Raw genomic sequence first — 20,997 nt, 5'->3', positions numbered from 1 at the left:
GTATCTTAAACAGACTAAGACAAAGAAAATCATCCTGATACTCTATGTAAAATATTAGGGTCCCTGATCCCCTTTGGCTCCAAGGCCTGGAGCTCACCCTAAATCAGGTAGGACTGATGATGCGAGCAGGCAAAGGGGGAGAGAACAACGAGAAAGGGCAAGTAGCAGGGGAGGCACGTGAGAGAATTTCATAAGGAAAGGTGAAGAGATGGTCTGGGGCCCAGAAAACACGCCTTGGATCAAGATCATCCCAGGCCCGGCTGTTATCATCAGCCTTGGTATCACTGAGGCCCCAACAGAAACAGGCAAATGAAAGCCCAGGGGGAAAAGAGGTTACAATGTCAATTGGAGGTTACAATGTAATGATTAGCTCAGCTGGAAAGCCCCTCAGCTGTAGATTGCTTCTGCCCTGAGAGGCAAGACACTCAATTGTGGTCTCTAGAAGAAGTGAGTGGCCCCTTTCTAAGGCGCGATGGGGAGGACGGAAAGAGAGAGGCCAGGGGGAAGGAAGCTGAGAGGAGGGTGCCCCTGCAGAACCAGGCTGTGGGGACACAGCCTACAGGAGTCTGTTCCCAACACTGTGTGTGGTCCAGAAATGGACAGTGTGGCCCTCTCCATCAAGGACCTCTGAGCAAGACGCCAGTCCCCTAGGCCTCCAAACCCTTATCAGCAGGAGGCTGAGTGGAGAGAGAGAGCACACCCGAATCACCCACAGGGATGAATCATGATTGTTTAGAAGATTCCTCAGGTCAGCAGGGAAGGTTCTGGAGATGTCCTGGCATTCTGGGGAAGAACACAGTCTAGGGATAAGTCTTCCAGGCGCATCTGATTAGATCCAAGTGCTCCCATAATGGAAATGTATCCTTGTCCATTGTTGGTAAACTTGGGGTGCCTTAAGGAGGTAAGAGTTCAGAGGCCACTCAGGTGCAGCCGAGTATGCTGCTGTTTTAAGGGTCGGCGGAGTGCCCAGCTTGCAGTATCTCTGAACTGGTACTACATTGCTGCTCCTTCCACTGTGGTTATGTGGTAAGGGCTGCCTGCCTGACTAACCACTACCAAAGCCTTCCAGTATCTCGGGAGAACAGAAAGTCCACACAGGGAGAGGCACAGCACGCTGAAGTGCTTAGAAACCTAGCTCAGGGGGTTTCCTGTGGCCACATAATCCCTTTGTCAAGCTTCCAAAAGGAAACCTTTTCCAAACCATTCCTGGAGCTGGGTAATTTAGACCCTGGAATTCACAGTCACCTCAAGATCCGTGAACCTCTCACCCAGAGCCACAAGCTGACCTCTAGATGTAAAATATTCAGCAGGACGCTGGACATGCCTTTGTGAGCCCAGGAAGTATGTGAGAAAGTCCCAGCTAGCAGCCATTTCTGAAAGTATCCTTCCTCTACTAGCAGATGGGTGTATCAGCAGGATGAACAGGGAACCCCACTGAGGGACCTGATGCCCCAACAAAGGAATGGTTTCATTGAGTGTCTTAGAGATCATCCCTCAAACGCCAACTCCTCTCACCAGAACCTCATAGGAAGAAGTTGGGTGGATTTAACGTGAATCCAAGTAAAGGTTCTCAACTTGTGGGTCATGACCCTTGGGGAGTCAAACCACCCTTTCACAGGGGTGGCATGTTCAGATATTTACATTATGATTGATAACAGTAGCCCAATGACAGCTATGGTGTATCAGCGAAATAATGCATGGTTGGGGGGTCACCACTGCATGAAACACTGTATTAAAGGGTCACAGCATTAGAAAGGTTTGGATGCATATTACTATTATAAAAATTGTCTAATCAGCTAGGGGGTATGCTAAACTATACACGGACATGGAGTTGAGTTGTGCCTTTGACATCATAATGTGTTTGCCAAATGGGAAAACTACACAAGTGGGCCGCTTCCCCAAAGCTGTCTGGTCTACTCATTAACTCTAACACTCCCTTTGTTTAACTGCCCACTGTGCTCCAACCACTTCACAAGGGAGGACCCAGGGTTCTGTTAATGTCATCTGAGGGTAGAGCCCCCAGTATCCACACTCCATCTTTATTATCAACCTGACTGCTGCCTGGAAGTGTGTGCTGTGTATGCCTGACGTCAGCCAACAGACAACAGGGAGACCCGGAGACAAAGCTTTCAATTGTCAGGGCTTATGGTGAGTTTTGATCTTTAACTAAGTCACACAGCCTACCCTCGTTCCCTTCAAGAGCTCTCCTGCCAGCCAATGTTACACCAAGTTCACCAACACACAAAAAAGAGAATACCGTAATGCTGGCCATGTAGAATGAAGACAAAAACTGCCAATGCCTGCCCCACCTATGCAGTGTAGTCTCGTGTGAAATGCCAGGCTGCTAAAGCCACAGGATGGGACCCTACTGTGGTCTGGCTGAATTCCATGGAAAATCCGCTTCCAATGAAAGCTGAGCGTTACAGATCTAGGGCTATATATCACATTCAGGGCCATGGACTTCTTAGCCAGAGTCATGAGCCAACCTCTGGACCTAATTTCAAGGCACTAAATTCCCTACTGCTGTTTCTGAACATGGGAACCAAACCCGCTTCTATGTTCCAAGCTGTGCTAGAGGAGCTACGTTCCAAACAGCTGCAAGTGGAGAGAGGTGGAGAGTTACCCCAGAGTCTAACAGCTCTGGAAGCACACGGCAAGGGGCACGCGGAGCTAACGTTGGGGTGGAGGCAGATGAATGTGATCCGTGGCAGAGGCAGCTGGAAGTCCCTTGAAGGGTAGCCATACACTGGGGAGACATAACAGGACACAGTGTGCAGACTGAGACACACCCACGTGGGCATGGATCCCTCTTAGTGGCTTCCCTGTGGCAAACAATGAATGTGTCCTGGGATTTTGACACTCTGACAGTCCTTATAAAATCCTTTTAAAATTCTATCCTCCGTGCATTCCCCCCCCCCGCCCCACAAAAAACAACAAAAGTAGGTGACTGTGAGAATCCACGCCGATTCTCACGATCAGGGAGCCAGAGGATGATTCATGTGCAGTGTGAGGAAATGGGAAATAGGAACATCTGGAAAAAATCTCGGCATGACAAGACACCAGATAGACATGGAAAAGGAAGAGTGTGTGCTGGCCCATATCACCCACCAAACAGGAAGAGAGCATCCCCAAGAGCCTACAGACAAACACGCACAGCCCAGAGAGCTGGAGCCAGACACAGCGGAGCCCTGGGGCCCTGCATTCTCAGAAATGCAGCAACATTTCCTACAGAACACCCTGTAGTGAGACAAGAAAGAAGGCTGGGGTACCCTGGTCAGAACTTGGAAAGAAACGCACTACAGGAAAAGCAGCTTCAGAACACCGAGTGTCTGGGAAAGTTGGGACACCGAATACAGGAGTCAGGTTCTCCTGGAAGTCATGGGTAGTGATATTGGAAATGGGCAAAAAGATAAGAGATGGGCTAGAAGTGGGTGGTTAATGCTTCCAGAAAGCCCCTCCCCAAAGCGCAGCTTGCACTTCCTCCAGCAGAAACCACAAAGCCCACCCCAGCTTTGCTGCCTGACAGCTCTCAGTCCGAGTCCTAGGAGCTGCCAGTTGGTCACTTGGTCTCCATCTCTGTAGGAACAGAGGAGTTCAGCCAAGTGAGGCTGGTCAGCGGAATATGAACCTGTGGTGAGCTGAGCCAGTAAGCAGACGTTCCTCATATTTATCTCAACTCTGAAAAATACTGACCCTGCTGAGCATTCAGATTCCTAAGTAGGGTTTGGGGTTTCACACTAGGTCCAGGCACATGCTCGTCTGAGCAACTATCCTCAGTGGCTTATTGGAAGCCAATCCTTGTGAGATGGAGGAACCCAAACCAGCACAAGCACCTGCCTACTGCTGCCAAGTGTGAGGTGTGGGGAGTGTGCTGTGCCACACCCAGAAGGTTCCCTGGGGATAACTGATGGGAAAGGCTTTAGAGCCACCTGCAACAAAAATAAATAAATAAATATAAAAATTATTTTTTTTTAAAAAAGTATGCTTTACTCCTGTTTCCCAAACAATGCCTTCACAATCTAACCAAACCACAGGACAGGTACTGACATCCTGAAGGCAGCCAAGGACCACATCTAGGGAAACTGAACTCACCCTCTCTCCAGACTTTTCAGAACCCTGACAAACAGCGAGATGTTCCAAAAGGCTCAAAAATGCTAGGGACGGCCTCAGAGACTCAGGGCACACACTAACCTTTGCCTAGTAAGAAAGTCTTTTACTGTCTTATGGTGGTCAGTGACATTTCTTTCATGCAGTTTGATTTTTATATACCTCATACGCTGAAAATAAGAAGACGGATCTTCTTTCTAAACACACTAGATCCTACTAACCAAAACTCTGAAGTATCTCCTCAGAGAAAGTGTTTAATAAACTTACTTATTCTTCTGAAAAATCCGATATTCATTCAAATCAGTTACAAAGCCTCAAAGAATCTTCACAAGACTGTGTTCAGACGCTACAGAAGAGAATGTATTTCCTGGGAAGAAGAGGCTACCTCTTAACGTCTAAATAACATACTTGGTATAGCTAAATTTGTGGAAAATAGTTTTACAATATTCTACTACTCATAAAAGTATAATCTTGTCCTGTCATCCTTAAGGGTCTCAATTTATTCGGTTGCAGGGACCCAGAGAATAACAAAGAATAAAAAGAGATCCACTGACCCGGATGTAAAGCGGAGTATAGAAAAACCTCATGCCTGCACATTCATGTTTCAAAGTCAAATCACCACCAAAGTGGTCTAGATCAACAAAATGAATGCATTTGTAAGTGGAAGATTACTGAATTCTCCAAAGATGCCAACAAAGGACAGTCCTTGCCTTGGGAGAGAATGTCACCTCAGACCTAATGATGACTCAGAAAGCAGTCTGTGTCTGTGATGCAGAGAGTAAAGTCCTGCGTCTTAACAGTGATGTTGTGGCCTAAGGCGTCTTTAGTGATCATCACAGCATAGCCCAAAAATGACTAGAATGCAAGCCAGGATGCTCTTGGAATCAGAGAATTTCCGGTTCTGAGACAGGAGGCATGGCCCTGCAGGGATAAGGAACAGTCGGTGAAATGCAGCGTTTACATTTGAGAGGCTGGAAATTTCCACCTCTCTGCTTGGGATCAGCTGTGATGAGCAAGCACTTCTTGTGGACAGGGCTTTGCTCCTACTTAGTGTGTCTTTGACATGGGATATAACCCGATGCTCTGAGCAACCAGCAAAGGTGCAACCGAACACAACCATTCACACTCCCACAGACAGATGGGCAAGCCCACCGGAGCTCTAAAGAGCCTGCTGAATATATAGAGACAGGGACAGTGCCCCTTCTACATGGGGTGGAACAAGCTAGTGTCCCTGGTCTTGGACTTGGGTCCTGACTACATATTTGATAAGGCCACATTTGCCACCACAGCAAGCCAAGGAGGTGCCATGCCCAGTACACAATGAAGGCTCACTGACTTTTAACCAGAGCTATGAATTTCCTCAATGAAGGTCACCTGGGTGCCAGCATTTCCTACGGGAATTCTCACTGAGAGGGAGGTGCAGCCCTGCATCTCTTGGTATAGCCCTGAACCAATTCCCTTGATAGAAGGAACAGGCCTTTCCTGAGACTGACTAGATGCTATGAGTCTAGGTAGGACTCTCACAACCTGTCTCAAGGAGAAGAAACCGCAACACAGGGCCCAGCTGCCACAGCATGATTTCCTGTGGTCTGTTTGCTGAACAGTCTGACAGCCTCACTGACTCTTTGAAAAAAGACCTGGAAGGGCTGCCCACAACCCGAAGGGAACAGGCTGAGTTCTTGGGGGATCCTCCAGACATGGTTCCGACCACTGTTGGTTTAGAGGGCTACACAGATTTTGTAGATGTTCAACAATCTGACATTATGAATGAAAGCAAGCAGGGCTCCTACTAGCAGCTGCTAAGAGTGGGTGAATCCATTCTCTACCCCAAGACATATTTAACTATAGCTAAGGACATTTCTATTCATCACAGTAGAGCAGTGTGCTTCCCAAACTGTGAAGAGACCAGGGAGGTTGCAAGACATTTTCTCAATGTACACAGACCTCCACGGGGGTGGGGGGGCATTATCACACTCAAGTAACGACCAAGTAAAGAACCCACACTAGCTGTTTTCTTCCATAGTAAGGTAAGCGTCATGGTAACGTGTTTAAAAACAAAAAAGTGTTCATCACCATGTGTGAGCTAGTGTAGACATGGAAGACTAAGCTTCCACTTTTTCTTTTCCACTCTGACACACCAAAGCCTAGCTCTAGTGTCTGTGAGCAACTGCTGTTGTCTGTGTGAAGATACCTGTTAATTGGAACAGGGGACCTGGGTAACTGGTAAACATCCATGGGGGCTCAGCAGCTGGGCAAGCCACAGCCAGTCAGTCATCTATCCCGAAGAAGAAAAGCTCTCCTGTGAGTGCTTGTCCCTAACACTACACCAAATGCTGCCCAGATTTTTGAGCTAGAGACAGAAGAATCGCTTCCAGACTGGCCCTATCTCCAACCCTTCCAGATCCGATACCACATGCATGTTAGACAGGGAGACAGCAGTGTGAGGGAACACTCCATGCGGTGACGTTATCTCTGTGGTACAGACCAATCGTGTGGAGAGGGGCCATGAATCACAGGCATGTAATGAGTAGCGACAGGGTAATGTGTTTCCTCCCACATCTTTGGCAAGGGTCTGGGTAACCGCTGGGCTAAAGTGTTCTATGAAGATTCGAGATACGCACATGGCTTAATTAATACTCCGTGCACCAGGACTGCAGGAAGGCCCTTTACATGAATCACTAAGGCAGAAAGACTAAGCTATTACAGTGCGCATCAGCAGGACATGGGCAGTTTCCAGTGATGAATGAACATAAATTAACATGTTTTTTCACATAACTGTGGACACCAGATTCTAACCTATATGGAAATAGCTCTGGCGTGAGAACACGGGAGGAGCACTGATCCTCCTTCGCCCAGAAAGATGTCCTATCATGTTCCAGGGCAGTTGTAGTTTTATATAAATGAGGACTGCCATAGTCAAGTGATCAGAAAGACTTCTAAACAAGCCCTATTCCAGCAACGCACAAATGCTTTCATGCATAAAGCAGGTGCCAGAGGCTGGCTGCCTTTACCATCCCAAGGGCTAGCAGAGGGAATCAGCATCAAGCAAAAACATCCAGGCCCTAATCAAGCATGCAAGCCCTATCGGTTTAAGATGGCATTCCCACAGATCCACAGGGAGGACACAAAGCCACGGTATGCAAGGCCAAATCAATTGCTTAATCGGAGTATAAAGGGGTCTTCAAGGCTGTGGTGGCAACAGCAATTCAGGGTGATCTCCGAGAGTCACAGGGTGTGTCTGGTGTTGTATGGACTACTTGATGACTTACACAGCACAAAGCCATGTGGCAGTCCACCCCAGACCCTCCAGTGGCTACAGAAGGGACAGGGCACTGTAACACTGTCCTTGCTCCTTAGGGACTTCGGAAAGCGTGCATCAGAAACTGATCACAACCTTTCTCGGGCTTTGACGTTCTCACCCACTTCGGTAGCTGTCACTCTCTCGGAGCCATGCACCCATCCTATTTCTAAGAACAACAAATCCAGATGTGTGGACATTTAAAAATACCAGGGGGTGGGGAGAAGGTCCTTGGGAATTGAAAACATTTGTGTGTCATTTAGGATTCCTGACTTCAAATGCCAGACTTCCATAGTGTGATCTGAGGGATGATGGCAAAGGAATGTTTGGGGCAGACATAACAAAGCCACATAATATACATGTATGAAAATCTTAAGATAATGTAATTATATTTGAAAAATAAAAGGAGAGTTTGGCCTATCGAAAAACAAACAAAAAAATACCTTTTCCTGGATCCACAATTCTCAAATAAGAAGGGAGATAACTTGATCAGAGAGTTGTCCTTTTAAATTTGAGAAATAAGTGATCGTTTTTATAAATAAATCTAGACAAGTATAGGAAAGACGAAAGTTCATTTTAAAAACATTAATTTGAATAGAAAGCCTGCAAAGCCTATAGGAACTTTGTCCTTTCACAAAAGGAATACACTGAATTTAGTGCTTCCTCATCAATTCAAAGAGCACTACTGAGTGAAAAGTGTACAGCAGCTCACACGCTCCCACACAGTCACACGCGGCGACTACCCAGACCTTCAGCGCTGAGTGTCACTGACTATGGGGATCCCTGGAGAACTCCTGTCACAGTCATAACGTTGCTCAGGACAATGTTAAGCACTTTGCTTCCCTTGGGCCGCTCTGTCCCCAGACAGTTAAGGCAGGAAGGAAGTTGACCCCGAGCTGCTGATTATACAGCTAGGCTCATGATCTGGGGGAAGGGGCAGCACTCAGACAGGGTTATGAAGCATGCCTTACCTTTTGTCCCTTTACACCATGACAGTCACATTTTCCACAGCCAGAGCCACCACAATCACCCTAAAAGAAAGAAAGAAAGCAAGTTTAACCAGGAGATCATTTTCACAGTACTGTCAAGATTAGAACTGAGAGCCGGTGAGATGCATCTGTGGTAAAAGCACTGGCCACCAACCCCAAGGACCCACATGATGGAGGGAGAGCCACCCTGGGAGCCGTCCTCTGACACGTGTGCCGAGGCTTGTGTACACACACTTTCACCCATAACAAATAAATGAATGTAATGTCTAAAACGATTTGAATTATGACATCAGCATCTTCATCCAGTTATGAGACAAGTCCCACCACTTCAAGACCTTGCAGAACCAGAACCGGGGATGAGTGACACCAAGTCCCACACTTTATAGACAAGTCTCTGGGCCGGGCTCGCAGCCTCGGACTCAGTGATACATGTCACAAAACTGGCCGTCGTTTGTCTGTTAGAAACAGACTCACCTAAGGGTTGTGTGAACAGAGCTGCAAGGTAAACTAAAGGCCAAGCTCTGGCGTAAGGGTTTCACACCTAAGATCAGGAGCGAGCCAGGGCTCCACATGGTGGGCTGTGCTTGTCCCTTGTGTTTCCGGGGACTTGGAGCTCGGCACAAGACTACAGGAAGACTTTTAATCCCAAGTGTTCAAATTCGATGAAAGCTTGGGTATTCGTTTAAAGAAAGCTATTACAAGCCACATCTGTTGTTGTCTGCTAACAAACATCAGCAAGAGCAACCATCACACGTAAAAAGCATACTAGCCCCACAGGTACAGACACAAAAAGGAGAGGTTTGACATAACATGCTAAGACAAGATTGAAATCTGGACCCAACCCAGCTTCCAGTAAGTAAAGTGGCCAAGAGGAGAAAAAAACCAAACACAGAATGAGACATACACGCCGCGCTCCACAAAGCCCTTGGTGGAATCCAAGTTTTAAACCATTATAGACAGTGATGTGGCGTTAAAAGGGAGGAGAGGACACAGGGTGAAGTATTTAGCACGCTTTATTAGAGGCACCGTGTCAACTCAGAAATAAAATTTAGGCTTGTGTTCTGCTTTAGGTGGTAACAATTCCTTCAAACTAAACATGTGCTAATTAATAATGGTCCCTGGCTCACGAGAAGCCCGTGTTTTTAACAACATTCTCAAAGCTGCATCACCATGGAGATCCTCTGCCCAAAACAACCCCATCTGGAGATACTTTATGTTAGAGCCCAATAAGTGCCTCCAGGACGGTGACCTGTTCTTAATTTTATATTTTGTAGATGGGGACGCTTGACAGCTATCCAAGTAAAGCCCAGTGGTCAGATCTGTTCCTCTCTATGACTCACAATCCAGACATTTTAGCCTGGGTTCTCACAGCCCCCCCGACATTTCAAATGTCAGGAGCCTCCCTGTGCTCGGCCTGCTTCTGAATGGGAGTCACCACCAGAGCCAAATCCTTAGCCAGAGCTGGAGAAGGACCTTCTAGAACACGCAGAGAAAAACTCCAATGGACTTCGGCAGACTTCAGCTGACTTAACCGTCCCCACCTCTGACTACCTGGGTCCCATGAAATGTTGATTTAGGGTATCGTGGGGTACCCCGTGCCCTTAACCACAACCTGAGCCGCTTCAGGCTGTTTTATCAAAAAGCACCCGGGTAGGAAAGCCCACGCTAAAAAAGGAGGTTACTAATTAATCAACCAGCGGCATGTTGCCCATTGCTGAATCTGTCTCAGCTTGAGAATCATGGACACCAGAAGGTGTTCCCCAAGGGTGGCAGGCATCCCTCCTCGTTAATGTCTGCCATTCCTATAGCTACCGCTTTGAAGCAAGGGCAGTTTAGCCCACTTGTTAGCTTCTGCGGAGCCTCACCCTTTCCTCCTTGACCTCACTCAGAGAAACTAGCCCAACAAGAGACCCCAGGAGCTGCAGGGTCTGTGTGAGAAATGTCCCCCAATTACCCACATTTAGCAGAAACTCAACAACAACCTCGGGTTGCCAGATTTTCTCTGTGAAAGCCAAGGACTCTGAAATATCACATTGAAGAGAAGCTAAAGAGAGCTGAGTGGTGTGGGCGGGATTTTCTGTCTGAAGCTCCCGCCATCTAAGAAGCTCAATTTCACTCACCCCGAAAAAAGCCCTCTAATCAATTTCCCAGAGTTTTTCCTATGTCCATCAGTGGATTCCATACGCAGAGGAGACACCCCAACCCCCGCCCTGGGCATAGACAACAAAGGTCAAGGTTTAAAATACAGAAGCCCAGAGGGGTAGGTAACTAGTAGGCATCTTGGCTGGGACCTACTCCAGGTCCTAAGAACCTCTTAACAGATAGAGCACCCCTCCTCCCAGAGCTTAGCACAAAACTATCTGACTTCAGAGCCAACACATATCTTTATCCACATAGGAAATCTTTCCTTTTTAGGCAAACAGGAAATCTTATTACCAAATGCTGGTCCCCAGAAAGCAGTTCAGAAGCATTGACTGTTCTAATAACATCTAAATTATGATCTGCTTTTCAGAAAGAAAAAATCACTGTCTAGAGGTGGGAGATTGAGGTGGGGCCTCACTGTATGGCTAGGGCTGGCTAGAACTCTAAAGGCTCTGCCTCAGCCTTGGTACTGACGTTACAGGTACAAGAGCGCCAACCCAACCAAGAGAAGAGTTGGAGGCCACAAGTTCTGTGTCAGATTTTCGTTGACCTTGCATCCTATGTAAATGACTTGATTAGAAACAAACATCATGTTTTAGAAAAACAGCCACAAATCACGTCATACCCGATTAAATAGGATTAAGGCTGAGTGTCTGTCTCTATTTGGGTCCTTAATGATTTCCATTTTTATAAAGTGGCCCTTGACGGACTTCCCCCCAACACAGAGGCTTGTTCTGCGGTGGTAGTGCAGGGCACAGAGGTAAAAACCATACAGGCAGGACCCTGAGACCCTGTCCTGTCAGATCTGGCCTTTACCTCTGAAGCAACTAATTAAAGCAGTTTTCACATATGGTAACCTGCCATGACTTTATGACTTTCATGGGTCTGAGGTTGTTGGGGACTTTGCATGGGAAGGGTCTGTCACTTTCTGAGGCCCCCCCTCAGCAGTGTGGAAAGACAGATGCAGCAGTGCCCCCTTGGCTGCAGATCTGAAGGACTTTACAAGGTCTTCTCACTCTTCTCCATGTCTGGAGCACATTGGGCCACATCCACCAGCTTCCAGCCCATCTGTTTCAGATTCAGATTCTAGAACGGGAGGAACTGGAACATTCTGTGAATTGCACAGTCCCTTCCCCTCCTAGGGTCAATTGGATTAGCTAAGTCCTGTTCTGTCTTCCCATGAGATACAGGCAGAAGGAAGTAGGTCAGGAATGCTGCCCATTGGAGGCCCTGGAATGTGGCCGCGTAACCTCAAAGGACAAACCATATGAGACTTAGTCTCTCTCACAGAAGCCGCCCATCCACCGACTAGAGAGTAGAGAACCCAGCTAACTACATGGGAAAGCACCACAGGGGATCTGAAGTTTTCAGAACTGGAGGGAACTGAATGAAAGTCCTGTTCACCACTCTTCACCCACCATGCAGCCAGAAATGGAAGAACAAAAAGATCTCTATGTGGAGGCAGGCAGGAGAGCAGTACCCCCAAGCCTTGTGTTGTGGTTTAATTGACATCTCCCTTGGACTCTGGTACTTGAATACACAGTCTCCAGTTGGTGGCGCTATGTTGGTAGGGTGTGGAGCCTTTAGGAGTCATGGCCATAATGAAGGAAGTGGGTCACTAGGGGTGGGTCATGCAGCTTGAGAGCCCAGCTAAACCTCTTTCTCTGTATTTCTTGTTCCATCCAAATGTGAAGCAAAGGACCCCACCTGCCTGCCGGTTTCACTAGAGCCACCTGCTCCCACGATTCATGGTAGACTGTCTCTTCAAACTGTGAGCCAGGGTACACCCTTCCTCTCTTTACACTGCTCCCTGTCGTGTATTTGATCATAGAAACAAGAGCTTAACTAGTACTAACTACCTCCAGCCCTCACCCCCACCCCGTTCACAAGGCTCCAATAGCAGAATCGACATTAAACAGAAACAGAAGGCACAATCTCGAAGGAATGCGGTCCTAAGGAGTAATCCCCAGACCAAATACCATTTATATTCATTTATATTCCCTATCTCTGCCAGCCTCTCGGGACAGGTTAAATCCACTTGTATTAGCCAAACTCTCTTCCACACTCCCACCAAGATTTCCAGAAAGTAGAACCGTCGGCCATAACGGCATAAACTATGATAGTTTGACAACCTCACAGTGCACAGTGTTCCTGACAAAGAAGGTAGGGAAGACAGATGGAGGTCGATGGCCTTCAGTGAAATGAGGACTCTTCCAGGCTGTCCCTGAACTGAAATTGTCACCACAGTCTCCACGCGACAGACCAGTGACAAGATGCGTCAGAGTTCCGTGTGAGCGAGGCCAAGGACGTGCCGGCTGCTCCGCTACCATGTGGAGGGATGATCTGCCTGCCTTATAGGTTCCCTGACTGTGACATGTTGGCTCTCAGAGTCAGGCTGGGAAGGAGCACACAGGATGCCCTTGCATTTCTGTCGTTCCTTTGCTGATGACGGTGCTGGACACTAAACATCCGCCTGAACAATTTTTATGTGCTTCCCATCCCTCCAAATAGGGACATGTGGAGCTCTGCAAAGCCTCAACAGCTTATCACTCAGATTATTTTCACATTGCCTATCCTGTGCAAAAATGTCAAAATACATTTCCTAGGGGATTTCACTAGCCCACTGCACTTCCTGTCACTGGCGTTTCCTCAAGGGTCTTCAGAACAATTACTTACCCAACCAAAGAAATATGTGAAGGGGGGAAATGCATTTCAGGGCTCCTGGAGCAGAATTAGGAGCACACACCAATGAAGGAAGCCGCCCCTTCATGTGCTGTGGGTGCAATGCAACCCTATACAAAACTGGAAATGTCCAGAGAATGTCTCCTCAACATATAGAATTCGAAGATTAATATAACTAAATAGAGACTACAATATAGGATCAAATATCACAGCCTAAGTAATAACTGCTTAAAAGATTAGATTTGAGTCAGCTTTGATGGCACAGGTTTGTAGTGAGATTTAATTGGGAGGCTGAGGCAGAGGGATTCCACATTCAGAATCTGCCTGGGTCATATTGAGAACAGTGCGCTCAAGGTCAACCTGAACAATTTAGGGAGACCCTGTCTCAAAATTAAAAGTAATAGTGGGGGGGGGAGTATTGGTCTTTCATGTGCACTATGCGCTAAACCAGTGTGAAACCCAAAGCTCTCTGCCCCCCAAAATAAACCAAAAAAAAACTGACTTTTTCATAGCATTTTTAAACTTTCAAAAATAAGCCTGGTTGGTTTAAAGGTAAAAGATTGTCCCACAAGCCGAAGGGGCTCCTGTCAGCCATCACCTACACTTATGATACTATTTTATAACTTTGTTTTTTTAAGGCAGAAAACACTCCCCAGGGATGTAAGAACCATTCTTTATCTCCATTCAACCAGAAGGAGAATTTAGTTCAGTAAAATATCATATCTGTCTCGTTTGATAATGGAGTGCAGACACAGAACGCCCATTACTACCCCGTACACTTACAAAATAACTCTGCCCCAGCTTGAAAACAACAAGTGTTGATACATTCTTGGCAAAACATAAAATTAAAAATTAGCGAGCCAGTTGAATTTTTAATGCTCAGCTCCTCTCTCCTCCTTCCCCGCACCCACAATATGACTAAGTCTTAGCCTGTGTGACCCATGACCCATCTGCTTCTCATTTGAGACGGAGTTGCAGAACCCATGTGGGCTCCCACCAACACCACAGGCTGCAGAGGCGAGGGTGTTGGCTTGGCTTCGAGTCCTACCAACATGTGACCACACTTCTTGCCTAGTTCCCTCCCATCATGCAACACTGGTGACTCATTGCTTTTCCTCGCCCCCACTGGATGGGGGCGGACATCATATGTTCTTGCTAGGGAAGAGGACACCCCAGAGGGAACACATAATGAAGCCCAGTGCTTCATCTCCAGCATATTAGTCTTTCTCCAGCTGCAGACAGATGTGGCTATAATTAACTGTCATGTGACAGTGGCCATTGGATAGCCACATGCGTGGTGAGTTGGTGAGCGTGTATTCCCATGGGGCCCATGGTGGAGATGACCTAGAGAGATGCTTCCCATGACTGTGAGTCACCAGCCAGGGACAGTGAGGTGGTCTCAGCAAGTCCCTACTTTCAGACAGAACCCATTCTTCAGTATATTCCTCATGGCTACCTACCTTCTGCATCCTGCAAGCTGTTCTCGCTGGCCCATGAGGTCAGAACACTCCCTCCTCCCCTCCCAGTCTATAGCTGCGGCCCTGCAAAGACCATCAACACAAGTCTGGTCATGGAGATTTCCCAGTTGTCCTTGAAGAGAGAGCAAATTTACACAGCCAGGCTTGAAGACATAGAGGACAGCTATCTCCTCCATCTTAGAGAGGATGACCAAGCCTGTTCCCGTCTCCTCCTCCTCTCCCTTTCCTCTCATTTTCCTTTTCCTCCTTCCCCCGTCCTATCTCTTCCTTGCTCCATCCACACCTCTAGCTTCCTCTCCTGAATTCAGACACCACTTTTTACATCTGACGCTAAGGTCAAATCCCACCATCTTTTCCCTAATGGGTCACCTGTGGAGTCTGGGAGCTCTTGGGGAATTCCTGATGCCTTTCCCTATCTCTGTGACCCAGGGCACTCTCTGTGCATTCTTACGCTACAGGGACCATTCCAAGTTAACTCTGCACCAGGCACATCCTATACATGCTACAGCTCTGTGCAGAGTAAAGATTTCCCATCATCGGTGCCATCTTTCAACACCTCTGTCTGGGAGACCAAAGATGGCAGCCACAGAATAGAAGGGTTCTCTTCCCACACAGCGTGAACACAAACAGAGAAACAATGTATTATTTAGCCTTCCGCATTCCACTGGCTGAGCCTTTAAGGAGCCCTAGTTTGTAGCAAACTGAAAAGGGGAAAAAAAGAAGCCTAAGCGACTAGAGAGATATTTCAGGAATGATTGACCTGCGGCTCAAAAAGAGGGATTTGTGAGGCCAGTGGCTAGAGTGTCCCACTGTCTTTCACTGAACAATTAAATATTTTAAGTCACTGCTGATAGTGTACCATCTTCTACTCTGGTGTAGAGAAAGTGGAGGGGAAACAAGAAAGAGAAACCAACAAACTGCGGTACACCCTATTTCACAACAGATGATGAAGGGTTTCATCCTCTTCTGTGGTAATTTTATTGTCAATTGCTGCTAACCCTGTCATCAAATTCATGCCACAATTTTTCATTCGGCTTGCCATACAGAGTGGCTCATACTGTCCTCATTATTGAGGCTTATTTAATTTATGATTACACTTATCTACACAAGGAAAAAACATGGAGTCATACTGATTCCGTTCTAATTCCCAGGCTTCCCAGTCCATCCAGCCAACCTGAAATCCAGAAGAGTCAGGCCTTCTAAGGACGGTAGAGAAAGGGAAGCCACGGATCATTCCCTGTTCTTCAGAGACTGAGGACAGCAGTCCTCTCCCTCCTATTGAGAGGGACGAGAATAATGTATATAAAACTAATACCTCAGGGGCCAACCACTGCCTCATAACATGGGAACTTTGAAAGGAACGCAGAAGCGAATGCCCTCTGTGGGTGGCACCGCGTGTGGCCACGGGGCACCTGTACATGACTCATGGAGCTAGCAGGGTCAGAGTTCTGAGCCAGAGTCTAAGGTAGAAGTGTTACAAACCAAAAGTGGGGGTAAGGAAGCCCATGGTCCAATGAAAGGCAGAAAACCTCAGAGAGGAACAGCCAGGAGCACAGAATAGGGATGATCTGGGCATGTGGAAAGTGTCGCTGCCATTCTGATGTGAGCATCCTGCTCCAGGATGAAAAATCCTGAGAACAGCAGAGAGCCGTTCAATTCTCTTTATATACAAGCAGGTCTTGGCTCAGAATCTGTTACTTCCCAATCTCAGTGAGATTACAAAACGCCTGGCTTGTCTAGCATGGGCTACGTTTTAGAGAACAAATCTAGACTAATCCCACCCAGCGAGGAAGGATCCTGAATGTAAGAGAACTCCTTCAAGGCTTGCTTTCAATCAGTTTTTCAACTTAGAAATGGAAAATTTTGCACTTTAGTACGTGACAGCCACTAAAACGAAATGGAGTCCTTGGAAGCATCACCTGATTGGTAGCCCTAAAATTGTGCTTGAAAACTCAGACAAAATGTAAACAGAAAGTGCATGTGATAAGTGCAGTGTATCACAAACACGCACAAAGACGGTGGAACGCTGGCGCGGAATCTGACAAGTGGCAGGCGCTCCATGGAAGACTTCTATGTGACTGGCTTCTCGGGCACACTCCAGTGTGAGCAGTGTGAAACAAAAAACCTCCTAAGTATATATGGACAGTAACGGTTGGTACACCCCAAGTGCTACTGTGTAGACCATAAATGGCACTTTCAAAAGAGCTACCTAAAACATTGCACATTTATGGTCAGACAAGAAAAACCACAGCAGACAAGCAACCGCTGTCGGTCAAAGCTGCGGTTTCTCAGTTGTGCCCCGAGGTAACAGTGGTGCTGTGGTGGATAGTGCTGTGTGGTACCTGCAGGGCTTCCTCAGTCAGCTGCACAGTGGGGTCCTCGCCAGACCACACATCCCTGGGGACCTCAGGACAAACTGATCCTCCCAAGACATGGGAAACCACTCTGATTCTCAGTAGCACCACAATTCCAGCCTTCATTTATCCACAGGATGCTATGTAACTAGAGAACTGTGTTGTCACATCTGAAAGCCTGTCATGTCCAAGGGAAGTTAAGAAAAATATTTACCAGAGTCAAATTATTCGTAATTTATTATGAAAGTCAATATAAAATAGAAGAGCTTTTCAGTCTGTGGCTCTGGTTCCCACTTTAAACTAGAGTTTACCCGGAAACACAGCTAAGCCAAGTTCCCAGGTCCTTAACCAGAGCCATGAAAGAAATAAAGGAAGAAAGACAGAGAGAGAAAAAGAAAAAAACCACCTCCTTTGCCTCTCTTTTACATCCATAAACCCCCAGGTTCCACTGGGGCTCATTTTAGGAGGTCTCTAGAAATAAAAGCATGCATAATGTTAAATGCAAAGCTTTTATACCAAACACGATAACATCTAAAAAATTCTACAGAAACTCTTTTACCACTGTGTGGCTAGTAAGCTTGAGTCAAACAAATACACCCTGCAAATCAAGATGAGATTAGCAGGTTTTTAAAATTACATTTAGATGATAAAATATACTTTGAATTTTTTTTTCAAAAAAACCAATCTCTCTTCCATGTCTTATAGCCTGGGGTTTCCAGTAGATGTGTCTCGGGTAATAATTCACCAGTTGTTCCAGCTTTTGGCATTACTCCGGTTGTAGTAGAGGGTTAGCCACAGTTTTCAGTAACTGGGACCCAGAGCAAAGTCCCTTCACCCTGGGTGAGGTTGTACCTGTAGCCAGTATGCTGTCCACAACCTGTCTGTAGATTCCCCATGGACTCAGGTCAGGGACATTCCCAAAGTCTCTACCCTTCTGCGACCTTAGCAGCTTATCCTGTCCAATAAGGGCAGGCCCAGAACTGGGCACTGAAGGTCCCATGTATGCAGAGCTCTGAAGACAGGTGGAGGTGAGGGCTGAGAAACAGTGTGAAGAAGCCAGTGAGCTACATTGAAAATGTCATTAAAAAATGACTCAAATGGCAAAGGTTTTGCAGTGTATGTTTTGCTTCAATAACTAAAAATGGCAGATTTTTTTTTCCCTCAAATTCCCGGTACTCATCTCAATGTTCCGCCAGCAAAGCTTACAGCTGGGGATTAGAAAAGTCAGTCTCCTCCCTCCCCAAAGAGATACATACACACACACACACACACACACACACACACACACACACACACACTCACACAGAGGACTGTTGGCTAGAAACCCATCCTACCCATCACATCCTGCTAGAGATGGGTGCCTCAGCCAGAGAGTGCAGCCAAATGCACGGCTGTTGCATAATTTGAATTCCCTAAAGAAAACTTCAGTTTTGACCCCTCCTGCCCCCAGACTCAAGGACTTGTTGCTCTATCTTTTGCCACAATCTTCCTAGTCCTCAGGTGTCCTTCCAATTCCTCATGGACCATGTAGGACCTTGTGTTCATAGGACAGAAGACACAAGATGCCCAGCTTAAGTCACATTGAGGGCAGGAACAGGTTGGCAGGATGCTGGCAGCAACAACAGCAACAACAATAACAAAAGATGTCTTAAACACTCCCGACATGCAGCAGGGACATGAATCTGAACAAAGATTTCTGGCATCCAGAGAGCATTTTCTGAGAACCACTTCCTGTGAGGTTTCTGGGAGAGTCCCCGCCATGGCTGGTGGCTGGATTAAAGGAAGCCAGCATAGAGGCATCTGGGTGCTTGCCCAGACTTTAGCCCCTAACAAATCCTGCATCTTCTCCAGCAACTGTGCCTGTCATGTAACAGAAAGGCCCCACTTTCTAAACAAAACCTCTAGGGCGTTCGTACAGACCAGGACCATGAAGGAAGGTCATTTAGCTCTGTACAGGGCAGATGGGCCTCCGTGGTCCAGCTGTGCAAAGGCAGAAAGCCAGAAAACACAGAACTCTGTTTAAAGAAATACAAAAGCCCAGAGCACACAAGGCCTGTCCTGCATCTGAGAGACTGGATTGAGCATTCTGAGGACACAGGAGAGGAAGCAAAGTTTCTCCTCAGCACCTGTGCTTCTGACACGGGTTCTCATGGAACTTTCCAACCAATAGGGATTCCTGTGGTTCCTAAGGTGCAGTCGGGAACACTGAGGTCTGGGGGTGCTTCCAAGCATTCCAGGAGGGGAAACATTGTGTGCACCCTGCTTCAGCCAAGGCCTCTGCCTCCACCGTCAGATGCTGTCTCTGCAAAAATCACTCCTAACCTTCCACCTTCCCAGTAACCACCAGAAGAGGCATGAGGCTGTTAAAAGAATGAGGCCATTGGAGAGATGCAATTGGGCAAACACATTCACAGCTAAAACTGGTTAGAAACAAAAAGAAACCCCACAAGCCCCTGGTATGCATGTACATTAACTTGGGGTGTCCACAGTCTTCCTTGCACCCTTACCCCTCTTCATTTTCTTGCATGGTCTTTTAAGACAGGGTCTCATTCTGTAGCCCAGGCTGTCCCGGAAGTCTCTACATAGCCTCAAATTCATGGCCAGCATCCAGTGTCAGCCTCCTGAATGCTGAGATTGCAGATGCGTACCCCACCACACACCCAGTCTCTTTCTCTACTCTTAATTCTCGACTTTATTTAGACAAAATTTACAAAGCTGTTAACCTCGGAGGTGCCCTGCCTCCCACAGGTCTGCTACTGTATGGGAGGAAAATTCGAGAGAAAAAAAAAAAGTCTGAGCCCCGGGCCCCCACCCCCATCCCGGTGCACGCTGCGGAAGGAAAGCACAGACAATGCTCTGGGGAAGCACACGCCTGCCGGCCTGCTGCGCTCATTATGTCCCCGCCTGGAATTTCCAGGTCAAGGTCTACAGTTCCCACTGCCCTGATCCACTGCCCTTTCCAGAGTCTCCTTTGTGATGCCCTTCCTGCTGAGGCTGAGTGACCAACTCAATACTTGCCTGCCAGCGCCGCAGAGAGTCACCCAGCACGTTGCCTCTAAGGCAGGATCCTGGCACAGACCCCAGTGGGCCTGGAGAGCTGGACGCTGGCAGCCGGACTTTCTAATTGAGAACCTGAACTTTGGTCGAGTAAACCTAACTGCCCCCCAGCAGGTAATTCTAGTTATCAGACCCAGCGCACCACAAACATTCCTGGAAAACTTCCACATAGCAGAAAGCAAGAAGATTTAGCAGAGCACACGTGTGTTCTCTTGCCCATCCCCCAGAGAGGGTAAGCCACCCGAGACAGGGAAAGGTCTTTTTGTGAACTTAAGGTGCTCCTGACCTCCAGGCAGGACCCTCAACCCAATACTGTAAACTTACAAATAGGAGTTCAGAAAAGGCAACGGCGCGTGCCCCATGAGGGAAGAACCTCGTGGTTATTGAAGACCATGTCAATGCAGAGCAAGAAAATCACGGGGACCCTATCACTGTGTCCCACCACAGACACACCTGAGCATGAGCAAGCTCTGCATCCGGTGACGGGTGCGTGTGAACCCTGTCGGACTCAGGTATGAACAGAAGAAGCTCCTCCTTGCCTTTGTCACCAGAATGGAGCCAATGTATCTTCTAAACGAATGCAATGGATGAAACCTTAGCTCTCTGTGGGCACGTCGCATCCTGTTGTGTCTCAGTACAAAATGGTGCGCTTACAGAAGCACAGCCTCACACCCGAAGCTCGGCGCTAGCTCCCCCTCCCCCTGTTAGGGCTATCTCATAAACTAACGAAGGTCAAGTCATCCATGTGATGGCCAAGGATAGCTATATTTCTAATTACAAATTTTTTAAATTTTGAAATTGAACAGTGAAATGCTTACTACAAAGAAAAGAAAGGAGGGTTAGGTAGGCCGGGGATTCTTTTCAGAGCCAGTGCTCTGCAGAGTTCAGAG

The 20,997-nt window shown here is 47.3% G+C and overlaps 1 protein-coding gene across 1 annotated transcript in view; it reads right to left on the bottom strand.

Moving 5' to 3' along the window:
- Nucleotides 1-20,997, bottom strand: part of COL4A1 (collagen type IV alpha 1 chain) — a 121,251-nt gene that overhangs the window by 70,843 nt on the left and 29,411 nt on the right. Inside the window, exon 2 of the mRNA XM_080928449.1 lies at nucleotides 8,377-8,436. Within this exon, the coding sequence (XP_080784575.1) occupies nucleotides 8,377-8,436 (60 nt within the window). The remainder of the gene's footprint in view (nucleotides 1-8,376; nucleotides 8,437-20,997) is intronic.

This window comes from Micromys minutus, assembly GCF_963924665.1.
Source record: "Micromys minutus genome assembly, chromosome: 14".
Classification (NCBI taxonomy): domain Eukaryota; kingdom Metazoa; phylum Chordata; class Mammalia; order Rodentia; family Muridae; genus Micromys; species Micromys minutus.
Note: the sequence above shows the minus strand (reverse complement) of the source record. Positions and strands in the feature narration are given on the sequence as shown.